The 19,383-nt window shown below is 48.6% G+C and overlaps 1 protein-coding gene across 3 annotated transcripts in view; it reads left to right on the top strand.

Annotated features, from left to right (window-relative positions):
* Window positions 1-6,175, top strand: part of GABRA3 (gamma-aminobutyric acid type A receptor subunit alpha3) — a 95,525-nt gene extending 89,350 nt beyond the window's left edge. For all 3 annotated transcript variants that reach the window (XM_065689913.1, XM_065689915.1, XM_065689914.1), the window contains one exon: window positions 1,483-6,175. In XM_065689913.1, coding sequence (XP_065545985.1) covers window positions 1,483-1,513 — 31 coding nt within the window. In that variant the 3' untranslated portion in view covers window positions 1,514-6,175. The remainder of the gene's footprint in view (window positions 1-1,482) is intronic.
* Window positions 6,176-19,383: the final 13,208 nt, after the last annotated feature.

Here is a 19,383-nt window from a genome sequence, read left to right as displayed (position 1 = left end):
GGGATGCATCCCCTTTTCTCTGAACCTCCCTCTTGCCCTCTGGCTGAGCTGCCCTAGCATGTTTTGGGTGCATGCAGACAGGCCAAGGTGATGCCTTCATCACCCTAAAGGTGATGTCTTCAGCATTGCTTTGAGCTGCCGTGCCAAGCTTAGTTTCCCCCTGCCCATGCAGGAGCAGGGCTGAGCACAAGGCATAGGATTTGCCCCACCTGGAATATCCATGGGGACAACAGGACAGAGCAAGGAAGGCCAGGGCACTTTATCCTGCAATATGGGTGACATTGGTGCATGTCCTGCCCGTCTGTTACCAAACTTGCTGGCTCAACAGCAGTGCAGTCACTCCCCCTGCCTACAGCTGCAGTAGGAGCGGAGCTCAGAGGCATTTATCTCAGCCCCCAGTGCATTTGGTCTATAAGCACATCCACACCAGCAGGCAGCATTAGGCATGACGCGCAAGCTGACACTGAAGAAACTGGTTCTCTCCCCATCCTCACCCATAACATCAACACCCCAAAACATTCTGACAGTGCCTTTCATCCCCGAGGGCTCCCTGCTGGGTGGCAAGGAGAGGAAAGCTTGGGAGCTCTCCCCTTTGCACCCAGCATCGGGTTGGAGGAGCAGAGGGAGAGTTCACCATCCCCAGCCCTTCTGCTGGGCAAGGGGGACATCTCTGCTGCTTTCACACCCCCTGGCACTGGCCTGCTGCTGTTGCAGCCGCTGTGTTCTGACAGCCTGGCCTCCCCAGCAGAGCCCACTGTGTCCCCAGACCCCTTGCCACCGAGACCCCTGTGCTCCCTCCACACCAGCACCGTCCCCTTTAGCAGTGAGTGTCATTGTGCTGCCCTTCTGCTCCTTGGGCTTTCCATTGGGAAGTGCCACACAGACCAGCCATGAGCCTGTTTAGGAAACTACTCTGGTGTCATTCTCTTAGATAAGGTAGATGAAGCATATCTCATAAAACATTCATGTCTCTATAACACTCAGGCCTAAGTGAATGGAATAGAGACACTTAAAAACAAACCAAACACAATAAAACGGTAACAAAGAGTATATTGTGCTTGCAAACAGAATTACATCAAAGGCAAGTTCAAATACAGGGTCAGTGACTCAGCTGACTTGAGTTGGCCCTGGCGCAGAGGTGGTCTCCTGCTAGCCTGGGCATTCCCCAAAGTCCCCTTCACCCCAAAGGCCACATCCTACCGTGCATCACCCGCTACATGTTCCTGGTCTCTCGGTGCCAGCTTCGCAGAGCTCTTCATGAAGTCAGGTCTTATTGCTTCTCAGCAGCCACTGCCTTTGTGCCACAGGGTGATGCTCAAGGTGCTGGGGCTGGATCTCTCTGTGGTGCTGGGCACAGCATCAGGACAGCATCTGAGCTTCCTCCCTCTTGTGGGTGATCCGATCTGTCATGGTGCACCTCCTGCCTGTATCTTCCCCCGGTCTTTCCCTCCCTGTGATACCAAGGCTGTTGTCCCTCCCCAGGACACATCCCATCAATCTGGCTTGCTGGTGACACCTGTCTGCTGGCTCATCTTTGCTCTTCCTGACTCCAAAAACTTTGCTCTCTGCCTGATAAAAGGCTGCCTTCCTGGATCTGCGTTAACACGCCTTGAAAGCCAAGTCTATTCCCACCAAAACCTGGCACTGGCTCCGGATCTGTTTGCCAGCTGGAAGCAGAAATACCAGCATCCTTTGGTTAAAGACAACAAACCAAACAGGATTTGTAGTTTGGCTCCCAAGCAGGGAAGCATTTTGGGAAGATGGTTATAAATAAGTGGTTTAACATCTCCTGCCAGCAGACATCACAGAGAAGATAATGTTCTGGTTTTTATGAATCTGTCAGCGGCTCAAATTGGGACATTTCCTTCCCTGCTAACACGAGGCTGCTGATGGAGGAGGCTTCCTCTAAGAGCACACCAGAGCTAACCTAGTACCAGTCACTGGGGTTCTCTGCTTGCTGTGATAGTGTCTAAGGGCTCTGTTTTTATAATTAACCAGGTATAGGAATAGATCTCTATGTGGCCATTGATAGACTAATCCATACTTGTGCACAGCATGGGCACTTCATTTTGCTGTGAACCTTAATACTCCAATATTCTTTGTCTTCTGGCAAGGTCCGAAGCCTCACTGACTTGCTGAGAATCTCCTAGGTAGGAATTACAAGTCTTTGAGAGTGACAAAAGTGACCTCTTTGGTCTGTGCTCCTGTTCTGTAGCTTGCACCGCCTGGGACAGACACTGCAGCCCAAGCCTGCAGTGGCATTCCTCCTGAAAATATCCGAGGGACATTTTGGTGCTTGAAGTTTGCCCATTCTCTCCTCTGACAACACAAATGGGCAAAGCCCTGGGGAGGTGAGGGCTGGTTCAGCAGTAGAGGCAGAGCATGGCCACTGCAAGCGCATGTCAGTGTTGTGACATTTCTGCGGGGTGACACGCAAGGGAGAGGGGAGATGTGGTCCCTTGGTGCCACCCATTCCAAAGGGCTGATGGAGTTACCCCCATATAACATCTCGAGAACTTCTTGAACATCATCCAGCAGGACTGACACACTCAAGACAGAGCTTCCTGGTTCTCCTCTGTGCACTAAACTCAACATAGGCAAACCTGGCTTTGTATTCCCGAGGTTTTACAGGCAAGTGCTGTGGCCAACACAGCTCACCTGCATCTTGATCTCTGCGAGCTCAGGGGCACTGGCAGGGTTCTACCTACTTCATTTGCTGTAGGACATCCGCTGTGCAAACAAGCCCCATGCTTGCTGTTCCCAGACACAAGCTGTGTGAGCAAACAAGGTCACAACCAGCCTGCTTCTGCAAATCTACCCTATGAACACAGGGTGCATTCTTTCCTCATCAACTGCCTCGAGTTCTTCATATCTTGGATTCCTTTCAGCCATGCCCTGAGGAGGATTATATGGCTGCATCACAGAGCAGGAAGGGATTTCTCTTGCTCCGGATCACTTTGCATGGGAAGACCCTTTGCTCCTCTACAGCCTCGTGGAGACCTTCAGAAACCTGGAGCTGTTGTGTCTCCTGGAGGGTGCTGCAGAAGCACCTCTTAGCAGCTGCTGAAGGCACAGAGCAGTTAAACACACACTGCTGTTAAAGGAAGGATCATGGTCAAATGCGAGTGGCTATTGAGGACAGCTACTGTGGTCTCGCAGCTTGCCATGGCATGCCATGAGCAGGAGAGGACCAGGCAGTCTCAATGGGCTCACATGAGGGACATGATAGTACCCCTCCTACCACATGCTTGGGTTGCAGAGAGCCAGTGTGGGTCTGTGGGACTGGGTTGTTGCACCACGCAGCATCAGGCCAGCCCTTACCCCAAGCCCTCTCCCACAAACAGCATGCTTCTGGGGTCACACTGTAACCCACACGACCAACTGTCCATGTGGATATTTCAGACTGGAGAGAAATACCATTTCCCTGACTCCCTGGTGGCTGCTGGGGCTGGGGAGGGCTCAGCCAGGGTGAGAGGCACATTCATGAGAATCTAAATGCTCTATTAATGTCAAAGCAGGGAGAAAAAACCCTCAAACAATTCACCAATCCTCTCTCCATATCAAGCTAAACTGCTCCTGAAGGCATTTTTGGCAAGAGGCCACAGCACAGATGAGATTGATGGCTTCCAGGTATAAATATTTACTGTTTGACCTTGTTATTGTTCAGTCAGCCAAAGGTTTTTACATATATATATGCGCGTGTGTGTATATTTATGCTCACAACCTCTTTGTATCTAAAAGTCAAACCTCTTTCTCTTTGAAGGAGAAAATGGCCACCTTCAGTTGTTTTACTTCCCTCTCATTGTCTTTGCTAAATCTTCTGGAAGGATGTGCATCCTCTCTGCTGGTCCTCAGATGGCTTTGAGAGGCACAGGGAGCAAAGGAAGCAAGGGAGAAAAGCCTTGCTCTGCCCTGGGGTCTCAATGCAGGATTGCCTGGACCAAGGTCACTGCTGGCAGCACTGCCCAGCACCGATCAGGAAAAGTTAATCCCAGATACCACAACTTCTCCAGGCAGCTTTTGTCCTGTTCCAGACTCTAGGATGTGTTAAAGGCAGCATGGCTCTTTAACAGCTGAATGCTGTAAGCAATTAGTCCTCACTCCATAGCACAACCAGGGAATGTATAGCTGAGCTTTGCAAAGGAGTGTGAGGTTTCCACCCTGAACCTGCTTCAGGAGGGAGCACAAAGCCTGGTGGGATCCATTCCAGATGTGCCTGGCCAGAGGAGCACTGCAGGCAGCGGCTATGCTTCAGCTTGGGCTCTTCTGCAAAGGGAAGTGCTGGCACTTGGCCACTGCTTGCTGCTCATCCAGGTGGGATGTGCTGATATGTGCTATTTTTTTATCCCAGGTGGGATGATTATGTTCTAATTGTGGGAGGGGTCAGCAAAACGTAGGCCTTTGCTGATGCTGTATCCTGGACCTGCATCTGATCTCACCCCAGCACAAGCAGGACCAAAGACAGATGCTGGGCAGCCCAAAGCAAATGGGCAATGTACAGCCCCTAGCAGTGGTACCCAGCATCAGCTTCCCTCAGTGTCAGCCTTTTGTCTCCCCCTGTCTTAGAAGAAACGTTTAGGCAGTGATCCTGCAACAGCATTTGTAGCTCCTATATTCCTTCCTCTGCTGCTGGAGAAAGGCTGTGGTTAGTGGCACCACTGCATGGTAGTGTCCCAGCCACAAGAATGAAGGATGTTAGCACCCATAAGAAAAAAAAAGCTGGTTCTTTCTGCATCTATGCCTGCTTCCCACCATGAGGATCTGTGCTGCTTCAAACAGCAGAGAGCCTTAGGCTTGGATTACTCCTAACATTTGACCTGCCATCCTTCACCACAAGTGGGGTTATGCTGGTTTTTGCTCTTGAAGCTCTAGGACAAAATACGATGTTCTAGCAACTCTTTGCTCATCCTCACTGTCCTGGTCCACACCAGTGCAGATTTCTTCTGCTTTAATGCTTCCATCTGCCTAGAGAGGGAAGCCTGGTCCCAGGTTTGCTCTGTAAGCTATGTAAGCCAGAATGCTCCCACAGTCTTCGAAAGCTCTTGGCTTTTCTCTTCACTGCAGCTTGAAAGTCCTGTCAACTTCCTAAGCCCATTGGCTCCTGTTATACTGCAAGCAGCTCTCTGTTTCCCCTGACAAATCTATGTATTTCTCCTAGGAACCCAGCAAAAATAACAGCAGTCATACACTGAGAGTTGGTAAACCTGGGTCTTTGTCACATTGCCTTTGCCAGCCTGTGGTTAGAGTTGAAGGGCTCCTCTCACTTGTCATAAGGGAATTTCTGAGCTGACTAGATCTAGTCCGGTAGCCACAAGCATCCTTCATCAGCTTGATTTCCACTGTTGACTGACCTGAGGATAGCCACAGGCAAACGTCCTGAAGGTGACAGTACCTGCTGCTTCGTTAGCTGCAGCCCTAGTGCCTAGGAGAAGTTACATCAGCATCATACTAGGGCAGCCCATCATGGGAAAGAGCACACTACAACAGATCACCAGAGAACATGCTCATTTTCACTGCCTCAGGTTCACCCTGTGCCCCAGTACATCTTCTGCTTTGTTTTCCATCTTGTGAGACTTTCTTTATTCCACTATGGGAAAGGATCTAGCTGGCAGCATTTTAATGCATGACAATCCTGTTATTACAGCTGTAAATAATTAACAACTAGAGAAAATGCTTTTTTTTATTATTATTTTTGTCAGTTTTATTTTCTCTAGTGACTAGCTGGTAGCCACTTTCTTAAGGAATTTCTCATGGAAACTGTGACCTTTCTTCTCTCTCTTTCTCTTTCTGAGATTTGTGTTTCAAATGCTTTTTGGTGCAATGTTCAATGCCTGTTTGTATTTTTGAACCGTATTTTTCAACCTTTGCCAGAAAAGGAAAAAAAAAAAAAGAAAACTTGCCCATTCTAATTGGCAGGATTTGGGGTCCTGCAGTTTTTTTCAGCTTTGAGCTTTTTCAATAAGTTAAAGCAACAGAAAAATATCTCCAAAAATCACAGTGAAGTTCTGAAGAGAGATTAGAAACCATCAGAAACAAGAACTACATGAACAAGATCAGCAAGAGGAGGAGGACTCTTCTGACCACCTATTAACCTGATCTAACACACAGGGCGGGACTAGACCTTTACACCAAATGAAATCACTCCGCTTTTCCACTCTGCCCACTCTCTCGAACTCCGATCAAAACAAATTAAAATTCATATTAAAAAAGAGAATCTGTGTCGCTGTTTTGTCCCAAACCAGTCAAAGCTGAATGATGCTGACATACAAAGGGATGGGGAGCCTGGGGAGCCAGTCCTCTGGGCTTCAGGCTAACTGCACAGCTGGGGGGATTGTCCCAGTGATGAGCAGACAAGCTACCCATGAAGAAATAGATATTCCAGGGGGAGACAGAAGAGCTTGAGCTCCCATTGTGTCATGTTTAAAATGTTTTCCGTTCCAATGACAGGGGAGTGGAGGGCACTACGAATGTTCAAGGCAGATGGGTAGATGGGGAGTTTGAGAATCAACTCAAAGATGGGATGGTGGTGTTGTGATGGGTGGGCAAGGAGACACTGAGGTGTGTTCTTTCTCTGCAGTGTGTGGCCCATGGTTAGACTTTGCTTTTCCTGTAGAGGTCTTTGGCAATTCTCTATGTACAACATGACTCAAGCTTTCTGCTGCTCTATGGGGCCGTCAGAAGAGGCCTTGGCCAAGAAGCTGGTTTATCTAAGCCACCACATACACTTCTCCAGTTGAATCATGCCTTAAAGAGACCCTGGTGGGGAGAAGGAGGCCCTTAGCCCAAATGTCTTTGGACGTGGTAAATTGAAAGTGTGCCAAGGTAAGGTTGTGGGCAGTTCAACCCACTCTGCTGGGCTGTTCAGATGTTACAACGAACTCCACCATCACTTTGGTCCATCCAAACAGGTTCCAGTCATGACCTGGGATGTACCATGGTCCAGAGACCTTTGCTGAAGGCAGTTTTGGTTGCGGCTATCCCAGTTCTGGAGATCTAATAGCACGTAGCTGGCCATGCCATGTCACAGTGTGATGGACGTGTGTGACATGTCTGGGTGACTGTGCTCTGCTGGCAAGGAAGTGCAAGGTGTAGGAGCTTCATTTGGACACTTCCTTGGATGCACAAAAAGTTGTATTTAGCAAGTAATGGAAAGTTTTTTCTCACTGGGTGGAAAGATCTGAAATGAAGTAAATCTCTTCAAATGCAAAAATAGAAGAAAAATCACCTGCAACGAATGCTGAAATTTTTCCCATTGCACTAAGTTTGAAACAGCCTATGCTCCCCTGGGACTTTTCCCTGCGTTTTTGACTTTTTTTAACTTAAAGATATTGATAATTTAGCCAAATCCCCCATATTCAGTGTGGACTTTCACCCCCTCAATTACCATGGGAAATAGCAAGAGAAGCAAACAGCTCCAGTGACATCACTGGTTATTTTCCATGTCTGAAGAAGGAACGAAACTCCCTCCCCCCTTTTCCCGGATTCCCTGAGCACCATCTGGATGCCGCACCAGGGATTTGCTGTCGGGACAATATCTCCAAACATATTGCAACCTTGAATAAAAAAGTTACTCATTTGAATTTGCTGCATTCAGCTGAATCCTCCTTGCTCGGAGATTCGGATGGCAGAAGAGGCTTGGGAGTGCCGGGGCTCACAGCTGCTGTGGCAGATGGAGAGTTACCATGGGTCTTAGCAGTGTAGGCTGCAGACTTATGCTCTCCCAAGGAAGAAGCATAGCTTGCGACCTCGGCAAGAGCAGGCAAGGAAGGAGCCCACCACTTGTTTAAACCGCAAGAGCTGGAACCTGAAGTTTTCACCCCTTTCGCCACTCGAGTCCTTCCTCAATCAAAACTGCACAGGGTTGGCCCCAGCCTGAAAAGATCTTCCTGACTCAGAAGACAAAAATAAACAGCGATGTGAAAAGCTTCCCTGCATTATCACTTCTCCATTTGAACCTGGAACAAGGGCCCTGAAGAGGAACAGAGTGTAATTGCAGTGTCCGCAGAAAAAGAAATACTAATGAAAACAGGCAGAGCCGGGAGAATTGGCAGAGAAGAGGCAGAGCTGAGCAAGTATTTATTACTCCAGCACTTAGTGCTCAGGCTGACAGGTGTCTTAGGAACGCAATAGCCGGGTTTTATTATTAGGTGCTTGTTCTACAGCAGTGCTCAGAGCAGGCAGGGGATGGAGTTGGAGTGGCAAGGGGGCACTGCTGATGTGTGGCTCCCGAGGTGACAGAAGATGGGGAACAGGTAATTGTGTCCCCTATGCCAGGCTGTAATGTGGGGACAGCTCAGCCCCACAGCCCCATGAAGGGAAAGATCCACTGGGGCACAGTGGTCATCTGCCTTCAGAGTGGTTGTTCCAGAAACCTCTTATGCCAAACCACCTCCTCATGAGGTGCCCCAAAACCAGCCCTAAGGTAGCCTTCATGCATTTGGGTGGTAGGAGCAGAAGCATCAAGGCATGGTTCCCTCTGAGGGAGGAACTCTCTTATGTGGTTCCTTCACCCTCTGAGTAGGTCCAGTGCTCCCATTGGCAGGGCTCTTCCCAGGACCATCCATGCTGGCTGCTTTGTAAGCAAACAGTGTTTTCTGTTGCAAAGTGCAGCTCCTCCTGACTGAACTCATCCATCAGCAGCTTGTCAGCAGGAACATGGTTTGAGACTTTGCTGTTGCCCTGCTCCATGGAGAACACTCTTGCTTGGCAGATATGTGGCTTGCTGGGATTCATTCTCCCTTACACTTTCACACGTTGGCAGGCTGCAGGGCCCTCACAGGGGATCCCAGGTTTTGTTGCCACAAGCATGCTTTCACTGCAATCAGAGGTCAGAGAAAGTGGCTGTGACTTTCCTCCTGCCCCCTCCACCTTCCCTTTTCACAATGGGTGATGTGATAACAACAGCCAGAGCAGCAAGGGGGGCTGCTTGCCAGCATGGATGTGCTCAGCACCTTCTGCACATCCTCAGTGTTCTTCATGGGTATGAAGGTGTCCTCTTCCACCCCGAAGGAGGTCGCAAGCAGTGGGAGCCAGGCAATGACACCCTGGAGCAGTGAGTGTCAACCACATCAGAGCTCCTTCATCTCACAGCATCAGGGAATGCCTCCCTGTGCCCCTGGTCAGGGGAAGCAGGAGGAGCCTGCTCCAGCCCTGCTCTGACTCCAGAGCAGGGGAGACATCTCCAGTGTTGGAACCACAAGGCTCCTTGGGTCTCATTCTTGGACAGCCCTGCAGTGTTAACAGCAAGTGTCTACCCCATGTACTGCTGTGGCTCCTGCTCCAGGGCATGGGTACCGCAGGTAGGATTTGGGTCACCCTACGATGGATGCAGGACATGAGTGAGGCAAGGCTGGTAGGAAAAAGCAGTAACTTTTAATTACCCAGATTTTCAATTTTTAATTACAGCTGGGGAAAAGAAGCCAAGTTTTCACACCTGCAAACCCCCCTTCATGGTGCTATCAGCTTCAGGCCTGGGAAGGACTGGTCTGGGCCAGCTTCGTTAATGAGGCAACCAGAAAGCAAAGGCTCCTGGCAGGGTGGCAAGATGCTTGTAAGGGGAAAGGCGCTTCTTGGGCTTTTGTGAAGAATGAAAGAGAGCAGGAGACAAAATGGTATTGCTGAGTTCATCCAGAGACAGAAAGAAAAGCATGAGCGATCTGGGTTAAAAATATAAACATGCGTATAATGTAGACAGAAACCTTCTCTAAAGTCAGTGCACAATTTTTTTTCAGCACATGCAGGTGTTACTCTTGCTCAAGAAACCCAGGAGCAGCAAATCTTCAGTCTGACCCTAACTTAGCTATGCATTAGCCTGGGAAATGACCATAACTCATGAGCCCATCCCTTGGCATTCAAGGGAAGCTGTTTAGGCTCCTCTTACAATTTCTTTCTGCTGTTGTGAGTCATTAAATATCTGTGCCAGACTGTAATCCCCACTTTGGCTGTCAAGCTGGCCTTTACCTTCATACTGCCTTATTACACCCAGCTTAAGTTATGAGGGGTGACAAGACAGGGCTGATAAGGAGGATTTATTACACTTGACTGACCATCTGTAGCAATTCATTGCTCAGTGGCTCCCCCTCATTCCTCTGGAGAACAGCTGCTGCTTGAATACACTCATTTTCAAGTGTGAGCCCTCAATTGACTAGGATGAGAGAACCTCATTCACATCCTCATTGGGAGGAGAAGATTGGATCCACTGCCCATGCTTATAAACAGAAGTACCCCAAAGCAATGGAGTAGAGAAGTTTATATGGGCATGGTGGTTGTCTGGGTAAAGAGCTGAGATGCAGAGAGATCCTTATGTGGGGTAAAGATGCTTCAGGTGCTGAGGAAACGGAGCCCTGAGTGCATCATGTAAGAGGGCATGGGGAGCTCAAGGTGGTGAGAAGCTGCATTTCACCCAAAACAGCAACACCTTTTCCTCTTTGGGTTTCCATATAGACAGTGTAATGTAAACCGGCTTCCTGGGAGCATGCTGGGAGTCAGCATCCCTACTGGGACCATCAGTGGCTGCCTGCTGGGATGTGCTGGCAACTATGCCACCTCCCAGGGTGGAAATCAAGACCAGCTTGTGATAGGGCAGAGCTGGTCTGCCCCTGTAGCCCTGCAGGGGTAACGGGGGAGGTCATCCTTTTGCTCTGTTGTTTTAAAGGGGAGTTGGATGACATTTCCCTTCCTTTGGTAAGCTTAGAGTGTAATTGTTGTGGTGCTTGTTGGGGCTCTCTGCAGCCCTGCTGTCTGGGGATCTCATTTGTGTGATTTTGCTGCGTCCTGGCTAATAGTGACGTCAGGTACAAACAATTCATTCTGCTGGACCGAGAGTGGGCTTTGTTGTCATGGGAACCTTTGATTTGGAGGCTTGCAGGAAGGAGACAGGTAAGTGCTTGAAATTGCCATGTTTCAGCATGGTTTCGAGTGCTTTGGAAGGCTGAGGCCCATTTTCCATAAATGAAATTTCAAGTCTTGCTGAAGTACTTTGTAAACAAAATTCATTTATTGCCTGAAGAAAATGGAGTGGAATTTAGTTGGAGAAAATACTTTTAGAGGAACTGAGGTTTCATGAGGCACTCTACAAAAATAATGGGAGTTAAATACAATCAGAATGTGTTAATGCTGCCTTTTCCCCAAAACTCAGCTCTGGAGAGAAGAGATCCTTTCCCTGTAAGAGGAGATAAAACAATGGCCCTCAGGGATAAGCCCAGTAAGGAGACCTAGCTGCTAGGGTGGTATGAGGGACAAAAGCAGGTCTGATGGGAGCAACCTTGAATAGGCTCCAAATGCATCCCAAGTGTGTTGTGTTTTATCCAGTCTGAATGAATAAGCATCTTTGTTTCCAAAATTTGGGTCAATGAGTACTGCATTAGTCAAAATACTCTGGAAGCCAAGATACTCACTCAGACCTAGATATCCACATGCTTAGTCAGAAATCTGATTATGAATGCTTGCGGTTTCCCTCCAAATCAAACCAGGATGATGTCAGCCCCTCTGAGTATGAGTTAGTATGAACTGGAGTTGTAGGGAGACATTTCCTGATGGAAACCCTGGGCTTCTGAAGGGAGGTTCCCAGGTTGGAGACACTGTTAAAAGCTGCAGAAGCTGTATAGTGCTGAGTCCCTTTCAAAGTGAAAATCAGCCCAAACCCAAAGGCATGCCACAAAAGGCGCCATTTGGCATCTGAATCCTGCAACACCTTGGTTAGGGGTCTTTGATTGTGTAGCCTTGTAAATGGTCTCCAAGGGGACATCCAAGGTTGGGTCAGTGTAGCTGTTTGGTCAGATCACAGTGTTACAGGAGAACCTTGTGCATTGCTGTTACCAGGATCTTTAGTGTCTGTCCAAAGCCTCTTCAGCATCCTTTATACCCTCTGAAATGCTGTATCTCTTTCTTTGCCTGGATTAGGGTGGCCATTTGGGGCAACTTTCTGCCAAAGTCAATAAGAATCCCTTGACACTTCAGCTACTGCATAGAAAACGCAGTTTTCTTCAAGACATGTGGGAAATGAAGGTGTTTCAGCTCAGCTACAGCTGGTGGTTTGGGCAGGAAGGAGGATAATGAGATGAAACTCGTCTGGAATGGGAATTCTTGTGCCAGTTCAAGGTCCTGATCCAGCTCCTGTGACTTGCACCAGCCCTCCAGAGTGCCAGCAGGTCACCACGGCAGGATGAAGTGAGGTGGTGAGGAGGGAGCTCTTAGGGGGATGTAGTCCCAGGGGAGAGAAGCAAATTGGGTCTGTGCTTCTCGGGCTCACAAGGAACCCATCCCTAGTGTACATGGGAAGTGCTAGAAATAGAAGCATATAGGAGATAGTGAAAACGGAGCGTTTCTGAAGGACTTCAAACCTTTTCCGTGTGATTTCCTCAACCTTTCAGAGTGTCTGTTGTTTTTTGTGGTGGTGGAAGCTATTCAGGGAATTGACCTGAATTTTTGCATCACTTTGTATGCCTCGAAATTGCGTTTATTTAAAGCAAAGTTGTTTACTTAAAAATATATTGCCCAGCTACATGCAGGAGACAAGGCAGGTATTCCTAAAATTAACCCAGCATTAGTGCAGGTGTTTGCTGGGCTCACAATCTGCAGGCACAGAAGAGCTGCTGTACTGGGAGAGCCCAACGCCTTGTCTCAACACTGTCCGATTTCTGATAGCAGTTGAGCAGCAGACACTTCCTATAATCTTAGGCTCTCTTTCACTCTCATGCATCTTGCAGAGCTTCACCAGGGTGCTCTCCCAGCCTCTAGCAATCTGTGGCTCAGGGACTTGCCTGTAAAAGCTACATGCTTATGCTTAACTGTTATCCTTATGTTAAGGAGGCTGAAGAGTGACCTCATTGCTCTCTGTAACTTCCTGAGTAAGAGAAGCAGAGAGGGAGGTGCTGATCTCTTCTCCCTGGTACCCAGTGATATGATGTGTGGGAATGGGTCAGAGCTGTGCCAGGGGAGGTTTAGAATGGACATTAGGAAGCCTGCTTTTACCAAGAGAGTGGTCAAACACTGCAACAGGGTTCCTAGAGAGGTGGTTGATGCCCCAGGCCTGTCACTGGTAAGGAGTCATTTGGACAATGCCCTTAATTTGCTTTACTTTGCAGCCAGCAATGAAGTTGAGCAGTTGGACTAGATGGTTATTGTAGGTCCAACTACTTCGAACTGAAAATATTCTAATAACTCCTGATGGTGGTGGTTGTTCTATGAGTTGGTCCAGCTGCTCCTTGAATTCATATCAGCTGTGTCCACAGTGCCCTGCAGAAGGGAGTTTCCTGGTTCAATTGTGGTATAAAGAGCTACTTCATTTAGGTTTGGGGCTATGATTTTCCCCCTCTATCTGATGTCTCCTTGTGTGCTTGCATTAGAAGAGAAGGTGAACCCTTGATCCCTGTCCATCCTTTGCCTGTTTCACAATTATACACTTGAACTTTATGCACTACATCCCATCTTAAGTATCTCAGTGCCTCCTGCTTGGTGCCAGACACAGGACATCTTTGGAATGCCTTTGGTGATGTTTCCTCCAAGCAAAGCCCATATGCCAGGATCTCCCTGTGGCCAGTGCAGCAGCACACCAAAGGGTGGTTTCTGGGACAGCACTTAAATGGGTTCGCATCAGCCTGGGAAACCCAGAACATGCTAGGACTCCTCATTTGGCATACAGGCTTGCTCCCCTTTCTCCATTGCTTTCCTACTGCCTGTAAGGGCTGCAGCTCTCCAATGATCTTGTCCAGGTTGCAGTTTTCACCCCAGTTGTGTAAAGTGGCTTCCCAGCCAAACCTTCAGTAGCAGGGGCTGGCTGCTACCCTCCCTCTGGGCAGTGATCACCTCTGCCCTTGGTCTTACATGCTGCAGAGTCACAACTTGTTGCACTTGAGGGGTCCCCATCTCTTTGTAGGAGTTAGAGAAGCACAGAGCCTGTTTAGCAGGAGCCAGGTGAGTGAGTATTGCACAGTGCAGCTCTCCCCTCTGCAGCATTTGAAATAAATGAGGTTCATATAAATGGGGGCAGGAGCCCCCACTTACGTCTGGACAGCATGGGGATGCTGGCTCTGAGCCTCCCTCTGCCCTGACCCCAGCTTCCCTGCTGCCGTGGCTCTGAGAAGGCACCTCTGTCCTAGTCAGCATCCCTTAGCTATTCCAACCCTCTCTTTGTCCTTGCTCTGCACAGCAGGGATGCTTCAAGCTCAAGCTGAAGGGCTGCTAAGGCTTTGCTCCTGCCTGCTAACTGCCAGTCATTAAAGCTCTCTGCTACTGCTGGGCATGATGTAAATAAATACTGCTTGAGAGCACAGAATTCACTTTATTAGTGATCAGGACAGATTTTCAGGTACAAAACATGGAATTAGAGCTTAATCCCTGGCTCCTGCTGTGTTGCAACCACTCTCTGAAACCATTGTGGACACCAAGGCCGTTTTGGAGTTTCAAAGTTAAACAATCCTTCCCTCCCTATCCTTGTAAACAGCAGAAGGACTGGAGAATTAAAGCCTCAGTTGTGAATATATTCTGTTTCTTACGTCTCCCTGCCTTGAACCTGCTTCTGTGGTGTGACTCCAGATCTTTCCAGCTTATTTCTTGTACTTGGGGATAGAGCTGGTCAGAGAACTGTGAAACAGCCGCAATCCTCCTGATGCTCAGATATGTTGCAAACAAAAGGGAAAATGAATTTTAGCATAAATCAATATGAATTTGGTGTGGGTTTTTTAAGTTTTAATTTATTTTCTATCATCTGTGATTCTTCAGATTAAAAAATCTTCCCATCATCCAATCAAAGACAGCAAAGGACAAGCTGGCGCTTCACCGGCTGATCCGTGGCACAGACACCACTTTGTAGACAGAGGAACCCAATGGTCAGCCTGTGCCTGACAAGCTGAAAATGGCTCATTAAAAATAAAAATAAAATAAAAAAAGTCTACTGCTGCTGTCAGAGAGCAAGGCAGAGTTAATGCCTCCTGTAGAAGCTGGGGTTCGGATTAGAGAAGTCCTTGTTTTGAATTGCACCATCCTCTTCACACCTAAACTCAAATATCCTCCAAACTGAGTAAAATGATGCTTGTGAAGAGAGAAGGGGGAACACAAAAGGTAACCAATGAAGTAATCTTCAAGGAAAAAATAATCAGTAGACAAAAGTTGCTGCTTTGCCAGCAGTCGAACCATTCAGCCAGGCACAATAGTGTGCTCCCTTCCCATTCTCTGCACCCCAGCCCTATGCATTTGTGGTTATTATCTTGCCTGGAGCAGATTGGTGTTGACAAACAAAAACCCAGGTAGCTTTGATATTCCTTGTGTGCTTGGTCAAAGGGAAGCAGTCATCTGTCCCTCAGTGTCTAATTTCCCATTGTCCTCACGCTGCTTTATTCCCTCTGCACCCCAGCAGGGAACAAAGGCTTGAATTATGGCAGAAGATGAATGAAGCCTTTGCGAAACTATTAGAACAATTAGGCACTGAGGCATTGTGCAAGGGGAGAGCACTTGGAGGAGCTGAGTGCTCTGAGGTTTGGGAATGTTTGTGAAGCTGGCCCTCTGGAGGGGAAGCAGGAGAGAGAAGCCAGGAGTGGTGGCATTGCTGCCATCCTGTGACTGGCTATCTAGATAAGGAAGCCTGACAAAGGCAGACAAAGTCATTCTTTGGCTCCACTTCCATCCTGATCTTGTGTGGGAAGCAGTTCCCAGCCCTTCTAGGGGAGAGGGGGGAGCAGGAGCCTGGAAAGGCAAGGAGACAAGAAGACAATGGCAACTCACGTGGAATGGCTTGCTGAAACATGGAGGGTCCCTCTGGAAAGGCAGGAAGGGTCTGTATGTCTGCTCCTTTCCTTAGCATCTCCTCTGGGGAGCCGCTGGGAGATGGGACATGAGGCACATTGAGGACTTGGCATTACCAACTGTGGCCTCTTCTTAAATGTGCTGTTATTGTGCAGGTCTCCTTCTATACATACTTGGAAGGAAAATTTCCAACGAGGACAGTGGTCGATGATAGCAGCACAGTGTCCCTCACTGCTAAGGCCACGTGCTAAAGATAAGGATTATTTCTTCCATTATACCACTGGGGAGCTCAGCACCAAGAAATCCCTGAGGCTCCAACCACAACAGCTTTAGAGCTGCAAACAGCCCCAAGCCATAATATTTTTCAATGGACAACGCTGTTTCACATGATGGGAGGCAGATCTCTAGGGCACTCGGATGATGAGAAATAACAGTGTGGATGTGGGAGCAGAAACAAAAACCCACAAAGCCACATCACTATTGGGAAAATAGCACTGAGGGTGTGAAGGTAGAGAAGGGAATAACCTGAGTATAGCCCTGCTGTCAATGTGATGTTCACCAGGTGTGATGGGAGCTTGGGTGTAGAGGTTTCCCTTCTGTGCTACTGCCCCTAGAGCGCTCCCTTCATCCTCTAGTCCGAACGTAGGGGAAAGCTTTTACTCCCCTAAAACCAGACTTTGTGTCAATGGAAAATGAGATCACGACTCCCTTGCCGGAGGAGCAGTGTGAAACAATGGTGATACGAAAGAAATAGTAATCTCTTCAGAGAAGAAAGGCCTGGTCTCGCTTGGCAGGTGTTATTTACTTCTCCTAGCAGAGGGAGCAAAGAGCTGTGCCTGGACTCTCTGCTTGGCTTCCCAAGGTACTACTGTGACATTCTAATGATCTAATTCCCCTCAAAGGTGGCATTTTCACTTGTTCCCTGACCTATCGCTGTATATCTGCTGTGAAACAAACTATCTGCTATCAGCCCTGACACCTCAGGCTCGGAGGAAAGGAAAAGCTGAGATACTAATGCGATGACTTCTCACACTGTTAGTCCTTGCAAGGGTGTAGCTGTCTGCTTTCTGCATGGGCTCTGGGGCCATGGGCTCTTTTGGAGTATGTCAGCATCACACCATTTACCTTTGCAGTTCTTGCCAGCACAGGCTGTGTGGCTCAGGGTTCATCCATGTGATGTTTCCTGGTCTGTTTACACTCTGCCTGCACAGCTAGAGGTGATGCTTATGCTGGTGTGACCCTTTTCTCTCTCTGTAGCATATCTCTGCCCTGTTTGGATGAATCGCACCAGGCTGGAGTGTTGTTTGGGATAGGCATGGCTTGGACAAGGTGACCTGCAGAGGATGTCGCTTGCAGGATGCCCTGCCCCATAGCCTGGCTCTGGTCTCTGTTCTCTGGAGATAAACTAGTTCATGCTGGTGTAAAATGTGTGCAATGAATAACACAACTACAGAAAAATAGTTTATGTAAAGCACTGATGTGGGAGAAGTTTCATAAGAGGTTTTCATACCTCAAAAAGGCCTTTTGTCAAAAATAGAAGCATTTTCTCTAAGAGAAAAAAAAATCAAGTTCTTGCACAGAAAAAATCAAGTCTTACTTACTGTCACGCTAGCGCTGTCTCTAGCTGCCATGGAGACCTTTTCTTCGAGAGCAAGAGATGCTGTTGTGGTCCTTTTCCAAGCAGGACACAAATCAGGGGCAGTCCTTTCCAGAGTGACTGGGTTGGGGACACTTTCTTCCAACCACTGGAGCAACTGGCCCTACAGGAAAGCCCACTGGGGTCTGAGCTCTTTGGGAGGTTGGTTAGGGCACATGAAGAGGGGCTGCTGTGTGAGCCAGTCTGGTAGGAAACAGAGAGCCCACGGACAGGCAAGCTGCTGATGAGACCTGCAATGGAACAGAGATGTGAGACAGTGCATGGTGAAACATCCACCTCTGCCTTGAGACTGGGTCAAGTAAAAGCAGCTCGGGGGGTGTTTGTGCTGCTAAACTGCAGGTGAACACTGGCATCCAGCATCAGTGTTCTGGTTTCTTCCTCTGGGAAGGAAGCAGATACAGCAAACCCCCAAACCAGATGAGGCACTGGTGCTCCAGCTGCAAAGAGGCAGGGTAGCTACAGGGATGGGGAGAATCCAGGCAGAGAAACCAGGCCATGGAAGTCAATGCAGATGACTTTGATTGCAGAGTTTCAAGCCCATTTGCTCTGTAGGAAGCAGGGATGTCAGCAGGGATAGTCAGTGAGAGGGGTGGGATCTCACAGCTTGCAAGATGAAATGAAGAATGTGGCAGATGCCTTTTATTTTTTTCTAGCTTCAGAGAGCCCTTTGCAAGAAGCCCTTAGCATTGCTTCAGCAAACCGAAAAGGGATGATTTCTATCTCCAGCCCCATACTCCTACCTAAGTGGCAGCACAACGGGCAGCATTAGTACCATGGTGATGGGGCCAGAGAGTGATGAGCACCAGAATGGGACTGGTGACGGGGAGGCAGTGAGGCCCTCTCCCTAGGGCACAGGGAGCCTTGGTGCACTGGTGACCTGCAGAGCCACCCAATGAAGCAGCAGAGCCCCTCCATGAGCAACAGCCAGCAGCATGGGAGAGGAGGCTGCTACCTCCAAGCAGGCTCCGTGCCCTGCAAACCGCCCCTGGGGAGAGCTCGCATGGGGAGAAGCTCCAGTTGTGTCAGTCATCATTTCTAGGAGCTTTTAAAAAGAAATCCCTTTGGGGCAGAGGCTCTGTTTTCGTTCAGAGCTGCATGTGATGGGACATGTGCCTTTGCTCTAGTTTCTCAGTGCCACTGTTGTTGTAGGTTAATTATCGTCAGTAATTAATCATCACCGCTCACAGAAAGACTTTTCCCTGCTGGTCAGGAGGTGCGCGGAGCATTAACAGCTCTTTTTTTTCTCCTGCAAACACAGCTCCAGTTTGGCCCAGGGACTCATCCACCCCCAGCAGCTGCCGCAGAGCCTGGCAGACCCTTGGAAGGTGGCTGGGGGGAGTCTTGGTTGCTCTACCTGGTGGCTTTTTAGTTACTTAAATACAATTTAAATACAGCTAGCTAAAGTCTCTCCATGCTTGCGCAAAGCTTTGTACAGGGTCTCCTGGACTAAGCCTTATCGACCTTTTCCTTCTTTTAGAAGTTTTCCAGATGCATCTGGAAAAAATTCAGTGATAACACAACAGTTTTCAAAGATGTAGATGGAAAAAACTAATAACTGTAGTCACTGCTTTCACTATCCTTAGAAAATAGAAGAGAAGGAAGGTGGAATTGGGATGCTTCTGTTAGGGCCACCCTGGGGAAGGAGACACCGTGGGAGACCTGCTGGTCTTAGGGTCATGCAGACATGGGCAGAGCCATGAGGTCTCTTCCTGGTGGTACCAATTCTAGTGTTGGACTTGGATGCTGGAGAGGGACTCTTCATTAAGGACTGTAGTGATAGGACAAGGGGTGATGGGCTCAGACTTTGACAGGATAAGTTTAGATTGGATATAAGGAGGAAGTTCTTTACTGTTAGGGCAGTGAGGCACTGGAATGGGTTGCCCAGGGAAGCTGTGAATGCTCCGTCCCTGGCGGTGTTCAGGGCCAGGTTGGAGAAAGCCTTGGGTGCCCTGGTTTAGTGTGAGGTGTCCCTGCCCATGGCAGGG

Source organism: Lathamus discolor, chromosome 9, assembly GCF_037157495.1.
Source record: "Lathamus discolor isolate bLatDis1 chromosome 9, bLatDis1.hap1, whole genome shotgun sequence".
Taxonomy (NCBI): Eukaryota; Metazoa; Chordata; class Aves; order Psittaciformes; family Psittacidae; genus Lathamus; species Lathamus discolor.
This window is presented reverse-complemented; position numbering and strand designations above follow the sequence as displayed.